The sequence below is a fragment of the Eulemur rufifrons genome, chromosome 23 (genome assembly GCF_041146395.1).
Source record: "Eulemur rufifrons isolate Redbay chromosome 23, OSU_ERuf_1, whole genome shotgun sequence".
Lineage (NCBI taxonomy): Eukaryota > Metazoa > Chordata > Mammalia > Primates > Lemuridae > Eulemur > Eulemur rufifrons.
In genome coordinates, this window is record NC_091005.1 from 31,918,940 (window position 1) to 31,931,601 (window position 12,662).

Here is a 12,662-nt window from a genome sequence, read left to right on the forward strand (position 1 = left end):
TTACTTTGACATCTTTCTGGTTCTTGATATGACAAGTGATTTTCAGTTGAAACCTGGACATTTTGTATTGTGTTATGAGAGTCTAGATCTTCTGTTTTAACTGGGCTTCTCTGACACTACTACAGGAGGAGACAAGGTGGGGGATGGGAGGGCATCACTTGGTTCTCCCAGGTGGAGGTAGAAGTCATAGTTCCCCCTTGGCTTCCATCGATACCCACATTGGATGGGAGAGCTCCTTGTTACTACTGGGTGGGGGTGGGAGTTCTAGCTTCCGATATGGTCTCCACTGACACTGTGATATATGAGGATGGTCTTATTACCAGTGGGCAATAGTGAGAGTCCAGAATCTCCACTAGGCCTGCTCTGACACCATACTAGCGAAGAGGGGGTAGGTGCCTTGTTGTTGCCAGGTGGGGGTACAAGTCCAGGCTTTCCATGTAGTCTTCATTGACACTGCTGTTGGGAGTGCCTCATAACTGGTTCGTGGGGGTGAAAGTCTTGGCTCCTTGTTTGGCCTTCTCTGACACCACACCAGTGGGGGTGTTGGGTACCTGGTTATAACCTTGAGAGAGTGGAAGTCTACTTTCCTCTCTTGACCTTTGCTAGCACAGGTGGGGGGGCGGCCACTTTTATTCTATGGTGTTTGGATGGAATAGAGCTATTATTGTCTGACAATTTTAGTTTTCTGTCTTTCTAGGTTGCCTAGTCCTTTGGCTAGACAGAGCAGTGTTTTGGGGCTTTTTGGTCTGTATCTGTTGGTAGACTAAATTGTCAGCTTCTTATTTTTTTTTTTTTTTTGTTATGAGGATTTTTTTTTTATTTTTACTCATTTTACGAGATATTAAAAATGTCTAGGACATTCAGCTAACCAGTATAAGCACATGGTGAACACTCAGTAAGAGTTCAACATATAATGATGATGCCACATCACATTTTATAGTGCTTTGTTGGCAGATAGGAGACATGTAAGGTTCAGGAGTTTTGCAGGGTTTTGCCTGGAAGGAATCTGTGAGCGTGTTAGTTCACAGACCGGACGCTGCCTAGCAACAGAGGAGCATCTCACCAGTCAGGGGCGTATGCAGGGCGACGCCTGTCTCAAGACCTGCAGGCCAGCACCTGATGCTTGTGTAAGACAGAACTCGGCATGAGGTCACAGGTTAAGGACTGACCAAAGAATGCCAGCCTGGCAGACACCTGCAGCTGAAATTAATTAGCCTCAAGGACAGTTCCTACTTCACTCCTGACAACATGTCTCAGTTGATGAGAAACTAGATAAAGAAATATATAGCCTCTATATTTCTGTTTAGCTTTTTTGCTAATTGACAATTTTATCTTCAACTTGTATACTCAGCTAGGTATTCTTAACTTAGGGCTTAGAAGTTTATCTTAGAAAAATTTTGTAACCAATTGCTCACGTAGATAGAATTAAGGGGACTCTAGAAACTTTGGGGGAGCCTTGAAACCTAAATGAATGACATGTACACATAAATCTGTAACCACTGGCAACTAGTTGCTGCACCAATCAATACTGATGCGGGACTTCACTCAGGGCCTCACAGCTCACGGGAATGCTGGAGGACCCCTGACTCTGTGTCTCTATTATTTTTCTATTTCTATTATTTCCAAATCTCTTGCAACGATCTTGCCTGGGACCTATTTTGCTGGGAGCATAGCTAACTCCCGGCAGTGCTTGACAGTTTATGAAGCACTTCCACATATATAATCTTGCTAGCTGACTCCCAGGGAAAAATCATTAAATAGCGTTAAAAAACAAATCCTGGCTGCCACTCTCCCTGAAGTATGCTACATAGAGCTGCCCATATACAAAGCAATTTCAAAAGAACTTGATTACAAATGAATGCCTATAATTTTGAATGTTTAACTTTGTGATTTTCTTCCTATTTTAATTTTTTTTTTTTTTTAATTTTGATTGTCAGCTTCGTTAGCTCCAAGTCTGGGGGTTATGAAGCAAAAAGAAAACCTAGGAACCTTATTGCTTTGTTGGTATAATGCCTATGGTTTTGGTTGTAGCTAGCATGAGGAATTAGGGACTCTACTCCATTGTCCCAGAAGTGGCTCAATTGAGTCTCCTCAATTACTTTTTAATTGCCAAATTATCTGTTCATAATATATTTTGATTATGAATATATCATTTGCTAGGTGACAGCTGGTTTAAATTAGTCTCCTTTTTAAATTTTACATGATTCCTGATAGTTTGATATTTAATTTTAACTATTTTGTTATATATGTATTTTTAGTGTAGTCATCCTGAAATCTTTTTTGCACATAATCCCAAACTGAAAATCTCTTAGCTGAGGGCCCAATTAGCAAATTTTTAAAAACCTCTTCACAGAAGAATTAAGTTGGTGTGTACATATGGTCCAGTCATATGTAGAGGGGGAAGTAATAAAAAATGTTTTCTCATGGTATATCACTACTCCTAGAAAATTAACTCAACATATTAGGTTGGTGCAAAAGTAATTGCTGTTTTAGCATTGTTGAAATTTGCCCTTTGATATTGGAATACATTCTTAAATAAATGTGGTTATGTTATACATCATTTTAATATATAATTTGTCACTTAATGGTTTTTTTGAGTTCAAAATGGGTCATAAAGACTGGTCTGATGATAGTGGGTTATCAGAACTTATTAACATTAGTGTCGCTAAGGTTGGTATACAACCCCCCACTGCTAAATTTAACTGGCTTAAAAAAAAAAAAAGAAAAGAAAGAAAAGAAGAAAACAAAATGGATCATAAAGCAGCAGAGACAACTGGCAACATCAACAGCACATTGGCCCAGGAACTACTAGCGAACATGCAGTGCAGTGGTGGTTCAAGAAGTTTTGTAAAGGAGACGAGAGTCCTGAAGATGAGGAGTGCAGTGGCCAGCCATCGGAAGTTGAGAGCAATCATTGAACCTGATCCTCTTACAATGACATGAGAAGTTGCTGAAGAACTCAAGGTCGACCATTCTATGATCATTTGCCATTTGAAGCAAATTGGAAAGATGTAAAAGCTCGATAAGTGGGTGCCTCATGAGCTGACCGAAAATCAAAAAAATCATTGTTTTGAAGTGTCTCCTTCTCTTCTGGTATGCAACACAATGGACCATTTCTTGATTGGATTGTGATGTGGGAGGAAAAGTGGATTTTATACGATAACTGGCAAGGACCACCTCAGTGGTTGGACTGAGAAGAAACTCCAAAGCACTTCCCAAAGCCAAACTTGCACTAGAAAAAGGTCATGGTCACCATTTGGTAGTCTGCTGCCAGTCTGATCCACTATAGCTTTCTGAGTCTCGGCAAAACCATTACATTTGAGAAGTATGCTTAGCAAATTTTTTTTTTTAAATATGCAACGCTTCACGAATTTGCGTGTCATCCTTGTACAGGGGCTATGCTAATCTTCTCTGTATCGTTCCAATTTTAGTATATGTGCTGCTGAAGCGAGCACAGCAAATTGTTGAGATGCATTGAAAACTGCAACATCTGCAGCCAGCATAGGTCAACAGAAAGGGCCCAGTTCTCCACAACAACGCCCGACTGCACGTGGCACAACCAATGCGTCAAAAGTTGAATGAATTGGGCCACGAAGTTTTGCCTCGCCCACCATATTCACCTGACCTCTCACCAACCAACTTCGACTTCTTCAAGCATCTTGACAACTTTTTGCAGGGAAAACGCTCCTACAACCAGCAGGATGCAGAAAATGCTTTCCAAGAGTTCATCGAATCCCGAAGCACAAATTTTTACACTACAGGAATAAACAAACTTATTTCTCATTGGCAAAAATGTGTTGATTGTAATGGTTCCTATTTTGATAAAGATGTGTTTCAGCCTAGTTATAATGATTTAAAATTCATGGTCCAAAACCATAATTAATTACTTTTGCACCAACCTAACACATGCGGTAGATGTGTCATAAATTATTATAGCAACTCTTCTTCATTTATGATATTGTGTATTAAATTATTCCCAAATGGTTTCTTAAGTAACTATAACTATAGAGGTTTGAGTAAATCATTTTTGCTTCCCAAAGGGTCTCACATAACATTAGGAAATAAATTATTCCTATTACTGTCACTTTTTTGTTGGTACCATGTGGTGCCAAGGGACAATGTGACAGAATTGGACCATGTTTGAATCTTTCTCATTATTCTGTCTAAATGACACTTGAACTAGCTTCTAATTTTAACATGCATAGTAGTGGAGGCCATCGTTTAACTCATAGAAGTGATTTTTAAATTGGGTTGGGGTATTTTAAACCTGGGGTGTTTTTAAAAACATGAGTCTTGTTTCTACCCTCAAATTACAATATTTTGCTAAGCTCAAATTCTGTTCTCCAACTAATTGAGTATCTCTGAGAGAATGGCCATTTTACATAAGTGCATCTTTGAACAAGATTGTTTTTTTTTTTTTTTTTGAGACAGAGTCTCACTCTGTTGCCCAGGCTAGAGTGCCGTGGCGTCAGCCTAGCTCACAGCAACCTCAAACTCCTGGGCTCAAGCGATCCTCCTGCCTCAGCCTCCCGAGTAGCTGGGACTACAGGCATGCGCCACCATGCCCGGCTAATTTTTTCTATATATATTTTTAGCTGTCCATATAATTTCTTTCTATTTTTAGTAGAGGTGGGGTCTCGCTCTTGCTCAGGCTGGTCTCGAACTCCTGAGCTCAAAGGATCCGCCCACCTCGGCCTCCCAGAGTGCTAGGATTACAGGCGTGAGCCACCGCGCCCGGCCAAGATTGTTAAATAACTTTTTTTTTGGCAGAATCAGAAAACTGACTTGTCTAGAATGAAAGAGAATGGAAGAGGAATCAAATGTTGATGCTTTAAGCCAGGGTTTGTGTGTTTGTGTGTAGTTTTTGAAAGTGGTAAATGATCAACAATTTTCTGGAAGTGGAACAAATGGAAATGTTGATTAAAAATACGTAACAAAAATTATCTATAAAACACTTTATCTTTGGCCGGGCGCAGTGGCTCACGCCTGTAATCCAGCACTCTCAGAGGCCGAGGCTGGAGGATCGCTCGAGTTTGAGACCAGCGTGAGCAAGAGTGGAGACCCCGTCTCTACTAAAAATAGAAAGAAATGATCTGGACAGCTAAAAACATAAAGAAAAAGAAAAATTAGCTAGGCATGGTGGCACATGCCTGTAGCCCCAGCTACTCAGGAGGCTGAGCAGAAGGATCACTTAAGCCCAGGAGTTTGAGGTTGCTGTGAGCTAGGCTGATGCCACGGCACTCTAGCCTGGGCAGCAGAGTAAGACTCTGTCTCAAAAAAAAGAAAACCGGCCAGGCGCGGTGGCTCACGCCTGTAATCCTAGCACTCTGGGAGGCCGAGGTGGGCGGATCGTTTGAGCTCAGGAGTTCGAGACCAGCCTGAGCAAGAGCGAGACCCCATCTCTACTAAAAATAGAAAGAAATGATATGGACAGCTAAAAGTATATATAGAAAAAATTAGCCGGGCATGGTGGTGCATGCCTGTAGTCCCAGCTACTCGGGAGGCTGAGACAGGAGGACCCCTTGAGCTCAGGAGTTTGAGGTTGCTGTGAGCTAGGCTGACGCCACGGCACTCACTCTAGCCCGGGCAACAGAGTGAGACTCTGTCTCAAAAAAAAAAAAAAGAAAACCACTTTACCTTTGTGCTCTACATTTATACTGTGTTAAAGGCTAGGAAGTGATTGTAATAAACCTCCTATAGTCTTGCCTTTTAAGAAATGATTGTCATTATCTCGAATTGTAACTTACAGGGTGCTGGTATAGAAATATATCCTGGGAGTAAGTGTGTCCTGACTGACAATGGGATCCATCACTGCAAGGAAGGGATCCTCATTAAGGTGAGCGTCTGCTGAAACACCCTCTTTGCAAAGCTTAGAATGATTTCACCTACGAAACTATGTTTTCTTAAACTCCCACGTTGGGTTCTGTTTCCAGGTTTTGAAAAGCATAAACAGTATATAAATTTTAATAATATAATAGTTAGTGTCTGAAAGTGTCTTATGGGAATACTGTGTTGCCTATAGATTTGCAGAAATGACAGAGGACTACTATGTCACTCAGAACTCAAAATGTGCTACAAGATATTAATAAGCATAATTTTTCCACCTTATTTTTAGAATAGTGTGAAAAAAGATTTTTAAAGCAGGCAGTGTTGAATATGCCAGTTCCTTAAAACATTTGTTTTCAATGTCATAGGACTTTTTAGATGAGCATTATGACATTCCCAAAATATCCATGGTGAATAATATCGTACATAATAATGAAGGTTATGGTGTTGTCTTGGTGAAACCTACAATTTTCTCTGACCTGCAAGAAAATGCCCAAGATGGAACTGAAGGTATGCTATATTTAGTAATTTTTTTTATAAGAACTGATCTAATTTACTTTATTTCAACATTAAACTCTGATTAAGGGTCTGAATCTTTCTCCCCTCCTTAAAAACAATGGCTAGAACATGCATGGGCATGGAGAGAGAAAAGCTTGGTAAAGCCATAACATTATAGAATCTCAGGGTAAAAGAAACTTTCAAGATCAACTAGTTCGACTGTTCATTCAAAGCCCTGATAACGTGTGGTTTCTGTGGTCATACGGTTCCCTTTTTGTCATGCTTGGCGTCTGTGCCTGTATAGAACAAGGACGGGCATATGACAGCAATGGTGGCTTCTGCTGGCGTTTGTTGAGGACGGAGGCGAGGAAATGAACGTGCGGGTTATGGCTGTGCTTGCTGAAGGGCATGGTGGAGTTTCCTCTATTTTTTATTGGTAGAAGTAAATGCTTCCCTGTCACCTGCCTTTAGCAGCAACAGTGGGCAAACTTAGTCGAAATTAGTGAATTTCAAACCACGACACAGATCACTATTAAATCTCAGTCAGAGAGAATGATTAAGCATCGATGTGTGTGATGAAAGTTTAAAGCAGTGTAAAGAGTAGTCCTTGTCATCCGTCAGGATAAGCTCCAGTTATATCTGTGAGTTCGTTATTTCCTCACAGCATGAAATCAAATGTCAGCTGGGCAGGATTCTTATCTGTAAGCTCTGGTGGAAAACTCTGCTTCCAGACTCATTGATGTCATTCATGGGCAGATTTCATTCCTTTAGGTTGTAGGACTGAGGTCTCTGTTTTCTTGATGGCTGCTGGCTGGGGGTCACGCTCTGCTCCTAGAGGCTGCTCGCAGGCCCTCGCCACGTGGCCCCTCAGCAACAGAGTGCTTCCCTTAAGGCAAATCTCTCATGCTTTGAATCTCTCTGACCTCCTCTTCTGCAACCAGCTGGAGAAAACTGATCTTTTTGCCATTTAACAATCATGAAAGTTAACACCAGTGGGGATCATGGGGCCCATCTAGAATTAGCTGCTAGATTAGGAGTTCATTTAAAAAAAGTAGCAATTATGTTCATAACAGTAGGTAGGAAAAAAAGAAAAAAAGTAGCACTGTCTTATTAACCTTTGCATCCTAGCTCCTAAAACAGTGCTTAGCAGACAGTGCATATCCAGAACTTGTCTGTGTCAATGAGATTCTAGGAAGAAAAGGGTAAACAAAGAGTTCAAAATTGGTGATCCTGTATGAGGGTCAGGAAACCTTAGCTTGAAGAGCAAGGCAGCTGCTCGTTGAGATTCTTATGACAAAGAATTTGTAAAATCCAGTTAAATGACAGCAGGAATCCTTGGCAGGAAAATTTCAAAGCTCTAACAGACTATGTAACAAATATGTTTTAGTTGAGTTAGCTTATATATTTAACTGTATTTGTTATAATTTGTTTGTTTTTCCAGAAAGTAAAGCGTTTAAAATTCAGACAAGTGGAGAGGGAGATGCAACTGAAAGAGTGGATCTAGAAGAGCTGATTCAGTGTGCAACTGGCAAAATGGAGCTTTCTGCAAGATCTGATCTTTCTGAGCAAGTTGAGGGAAATTGTGAAATTATAAATGAACTAGTTGCTGCCTCCACACAAAAAGGCCAGATGAAGAAGAAGAGGTTGAGTGAACTGGGGATCACGGAAGCTGATGACAACTTAATGTCACAGGAAATGTTTGTTGGAATTGTGGGGAACCAGTTTAAGTGGAATGGGAAAGGAAGTTTTGGCACATTTCTTTTCTGACCACAATGATGTAAACAGATAGCAAAATATTGGATTTTATACATGCTGCCCTAAGAATCACTGCTGCCATTGTAGTTTGCTTTATGTGTGTATTTTATATTTGATACATTGATTGGGCTTGAGTGAAATATAGGTTTATTTTTATTTGCAGGTGTTACATGTAAAGCACTCCCTCTTTATAGGAAAGATCATAAAAACACATAAAATAGAAAATATTTAGAGACGTCTTATCTGAATGGCTTGCTTTCTTAAACACGTGATTCTCTCATAGTAAGCCGGTTAGTGACTTTGTAGTGTAGTTACACTTTAGCACTTCAGAGAGGAGGAGGAGGAAAGGCAGAGAATGCAAGACGAGTGCATAGCAATGCAATAGGTGTCACGTGTGTAGTGTTCTTAGCGTTGTCTTTTAATCCTAATTACAGCAAGTCTGATTTCCACACTGTATTTGCATAATACTTGCCTTAAAATACTTGCTTTTATGATTGGGAAGTTATCTGCCTAATCAGACTTATTGAGAATCTGAGTGGGATGCGTTTTTATGTTGAACTGTGCAATCGTCAAAACAGCAATAGGTAGCTTAGCAGGTTTGATACAGAATGAAATTTGTTGTTCGGAGCTGATGTGTATGTAGAGCATTTTCACTGTTGGTGAATGTGAATGATTAAAAAGAAAGTATTTTTCTATCACCATAACAGTATTTTGATCATATTTCTTATATAGTCCAAATGATTACCTATACAACCTATGTCAGCTACATGTTCTTGGTATCATATTGTAAAACATAGCTTTTAAAATGTTTCTATCTTAAAAGAGTATACGTGACTGATTAAAATTATAGTGATCAAGTAAATAAAATTGAATCTTGTTATATTTTTTCAAACCCATATGGGCCATATGTAGCAAATGTGAACCTTTGAAGAACACATAATATTTTGGTATCTTTTTAGTGTTTCAGAAAGAATATTACATTTTTTCCACTAAGTGTGGTTATGTTTGTTTCTTAAATTTGAATAAATAATAACTTATTTTTCAGATGCTACTAAATGTGGAAAGATTTATTTTAGATTTATGGTTTGACCAATGTAAGTTTTTTTTTTTTTGTTTTTGTTTTTACTTCTTTTTAAAAATCCTGTTGCAAGGAGGTTTATAAAGCAATGCTGATTGTGTATCAGCTTCAGCCAGATATTGATTAAAAACCGTTTCGTCAAATTTTTTTGTTTTTATCAAATTAGTTTTCCAATTGAATTTCTACTTTATCTTGAAATTTAGATTTTGTATATTCTCTTATAACTTGCTAGAGTGTCAAGAGAATGATAATGTAGCTAGGTAAGTAAAGTTAATACTGTCCTTGTTCCTTTTATAGCATGATAGTTTTTCAGATTTCATTTCTATTTTAGTTTAAATATAATCTTATATTAATTTTTATTCATGTGATCAGTTATTGGTAAATAGGCCTAAGGTGTTCCTATTTAAGTTATGTAGAATACATTTTGCCTCAATCATGAAAAATTAAACATCTCAGATGACTTAGTATAAGGAGTGTAGAGGGAGCTCTGGAGGGAAATGGATGTGACATTTGAGATGAAAACACTGATGTGGAAAAAGGATGGTCTTCTGTGTTGGGTGAGTTACCATGTGTCCTGTCCTTATGGTCTACCCTAAGTGTGACTTTGACTTTATGGCAGTTACAAAACTCTGTACCTTGTCTTCCATAAAACTGGTCCCTGGTGCCAAAAAGGTTGGGGACTGTTGCTCTATAACACCGAATATTGTCAACTTAAAATTTAAAAGTGCTTCTTTGATGAATGAAAAAACATTTTAATTTGTTATTTGTTTGATTACTATTATCTGATTTATTTAATCATTTACTATATTATTTTTTTTGAAAATTGCTTGTTTATATCCTTTGCCTATTCTATGAGTTGACTTTGTTATTGACGTATAGGAGTTTTATATAGTGTGGCTTTTAATCCTTCAATACTAAAAGTATATATATGCCTTTTATATATAAAATAAACAAGTAACATACTCGTGCATTATACTCATATCAATATATACTTATAAGTATGAAATATATTCTTGAGCTGTCTGAGCTTTGTTTATGGTATTGTGTTTTACTTAAGTTTTAATTGTAGTCAGAACTACTTTTTTGGATCTTGTGACTTGTTTACATAGGGCTTGTCACAAGATTTTAAAAATATATTGTTTTCTAGTAAATTTATAATCTTGTTTATATTTCTATGCCATCTGTAATTTGGTTTTGTATACTGTATGTTATAGAACTATTTTTCTCTAAGTGGCTAGAGGGTTCTCTTGGTACTGTCCATTGAATCATCCATTATTTCCCTAATTACTTGGATTCATACTAAATCCCCATGTATGTCTACTACCCATCCTCTGGTCTAAATACTCCTCACTAGTAATCTCCAGTTAAATGTATATTCCACTACAAGGATCCAATCACTCGTACCCAATCAAACTTGACCAGAAGGACTGTTTCCCAGCCATCTTAAAGTAGCAAGCTGTTTTCCCTAGTAATTACTTGGGGGAAAATGTAGTCTCACTCCCACTCCATTCTTATTTTTAATAGCTTCGTGCTATTGAGTTTAAAAAAAAAAAAATCAGCTTTTATCAGTTTTTTTTTTATACAATAAATACAATCACCAACTTTAAGTATACAACATCTGGATCTTAACAAATATATCCAGTTGTGTAACAGCTGTCACAATCACAATTTTGAAGGTTTCTGTCACCTTTAAAAGTTTCCTCCTTTTCCTTTGTGGTCAGTCCCCTCCTCCAACCCTTAGACCTGGCAACCATTGACCTGCTTTCTGTTGACAGTTTTGCCTTTTCTATAGTTACATATAAAAGAAATGACTTTGCATATAGCCTTTTGTGTTGATCTCAAACTTTGTATAATGCTGTTAAAATTCACCTATGTTGTTTCATGTGTCAGTAGTGTTTTTTTTTTAATTGACATTGTGTGGATATTGAGCATTTGTCCATTCATTTGCCAGTTGATGGGCCACTTGGGTTGTTTGTAGTTTTGGGTTATTGTGGATAAAGTTGCTAAGAATATCTGGGTAAAAATTCTTATCTGAACATATACTTTATTTCTCTGGAGGTAAATAACTGTGAGTGGGATTGCTGGGCTATATAGTAAGAACACATTTTATTAGAAAGTTCCAAATTGTTTTCCAAAGTGGTTGTCCCATTTTGGATTCTTACCTGCAGTGTAAGAGATTTTTAGTTGCTCCACATCCTTGCCAACACTTGTTATTGCCACTCTCTTAAATTTCAAGTATTCTGTGGGTATGCAGTGATAGCTCATTATGGTTTTAATCTGCATTTCCCTTACTATTTATGATGTATAGTAACTTTTCATATGCTTATTTGCTATTTCTATATCTCTGGTAAAGTATTTATTCAAATCTTTTGCCTATATTTCCCCCCGGTAAGTCAGGTTGTCTTCTGGAGTTGTAAGTTTTTTTAAATTCTAGATACAAGTTCTTTATCAAATGTGTGTTTTACAAATAGTTTCTGTCTGTGGCTTGGTTTTTTATTTTCTTAGTATCTTTTAAGGAGCAGAAGTTTAAATTTTGATCAAGTCTAGTTTATCAATATTTTTTCCTACAGTTTGTGGGGTTTTTTTTAATTTCAAATTATTACGGGAGTATAGATGTTTTTGGTTACATGGATCAGTTTTGTAGTGCTTGAGTCAGGGTGATAGGTGTGCCCATCATCGAAATAGTGATAATTGTACCTGTTAGGTAGGTTTTCGCCCATCTTCTCCTCCTGGTTTGTGTTTTTTATGTTTTATCCGAGAAAATCTTTTTTCTCCTTTTTCTCTTTTCCTGATCGAGGGTTTAAAACGTTTTTTTTTTTTTAAAGGAATCATTTTTATCTTTATTATTGGCTTATTAGCTATACCCTTTTTTTTTTTTTAAATCAAAAAATTTTTTAGTTGTGCTCTAATGCAATAGTTCTCAACTGGAGGCAGTTCCCCCTCTCCTCCCCCAGGATGTTTGCCAATGTCTGGAGACGATTTAGTTGTCACAACTAGGGGTTGGGTACAATGTACAGGACAACTCCCCACAGCAAGGGCTCAAAATGTTAATAGTGCCATGGGTAGAGAAATCTTGTTCCAAGGCCGGGCGCGGTGGCTCACGTCTGTAATCCTAGCACTCTGGGAGGCCGAGGTGGGCGGATCGTTTGAGCTCAGGAGTTCGAGACCAGCCTGAGCAAGAGCGAGACCCCACCTCTACTAAAAATAGAAAGAAATTATATGGACAGCTAAAAATATATATAGAAAAAATTAGCCGGGCATGGTGGCACATGCCTGTAGTCCCAGCTACTCGGGAGGCTGAGACAGGAGGATCACTTGAGCTCAGGAGTTTGAGGTTGCTGTGAGCTAGGCTGACGCCACGGCACTCACTCTAGCCTGGGCAACAGAGTGAGACTCTGTCTCAAAAAAAAAAAAAAAAAAAAAAAAAAAAAAAAAGAAATCTTGTTCTAGGGCAGGACTCAGGAACTCTTTCTGTAAAGAACCAGATAGATAGCAAATATTTCAG

General features: G+C 38.2%; 1 protein-coding gene and 1 non-coding gene across 4 annotated transcripts in view; one reads left to right on the forward strand and one right to left on the reverse strand.

The window, feature by feature from the left end:
- Nucleotides 1-8,091, forward strand: part of SHCBP1 (SHC binding and spindle associated 1) — a 44,807-nt gene extending 36,716 nt beyond the window's left edge. For all 3 annotated transcript variants that reach the window (XM_069456526.1, XM_069456528.1, XM_069456527.1), the window contains 3 exons: nucleotides 5,750-5,836; nucleotides 6,195-6,336; nucleotides 7,766-8,091. In XM_069456526.1, coding sequence (XP_069312627.1) covers nucleotides 5,750-5,836; nucleotides 6,195-6,336; nucleotides 7,766-8,091 — 555 coding nt within the window. The remainder of the gene's footprint in view (nucleotides 1-5,749; nucleotides 5,837-6,194; nucleotides 6,337-7,765) is intronic.
- LOC138374086 (U6 spliceosomal RNA) lies at nucleotides 3,349-3,455 on the reverse strand. Its single transcript, XR_011231356.1, has one exon. It is a non-coding gene; the product is annotated as a U6 spliceosomal RNA (small nuclear RNA).
- Nucleotides 8,092-12,662: the final 4,571 nt, after the last annotated feature.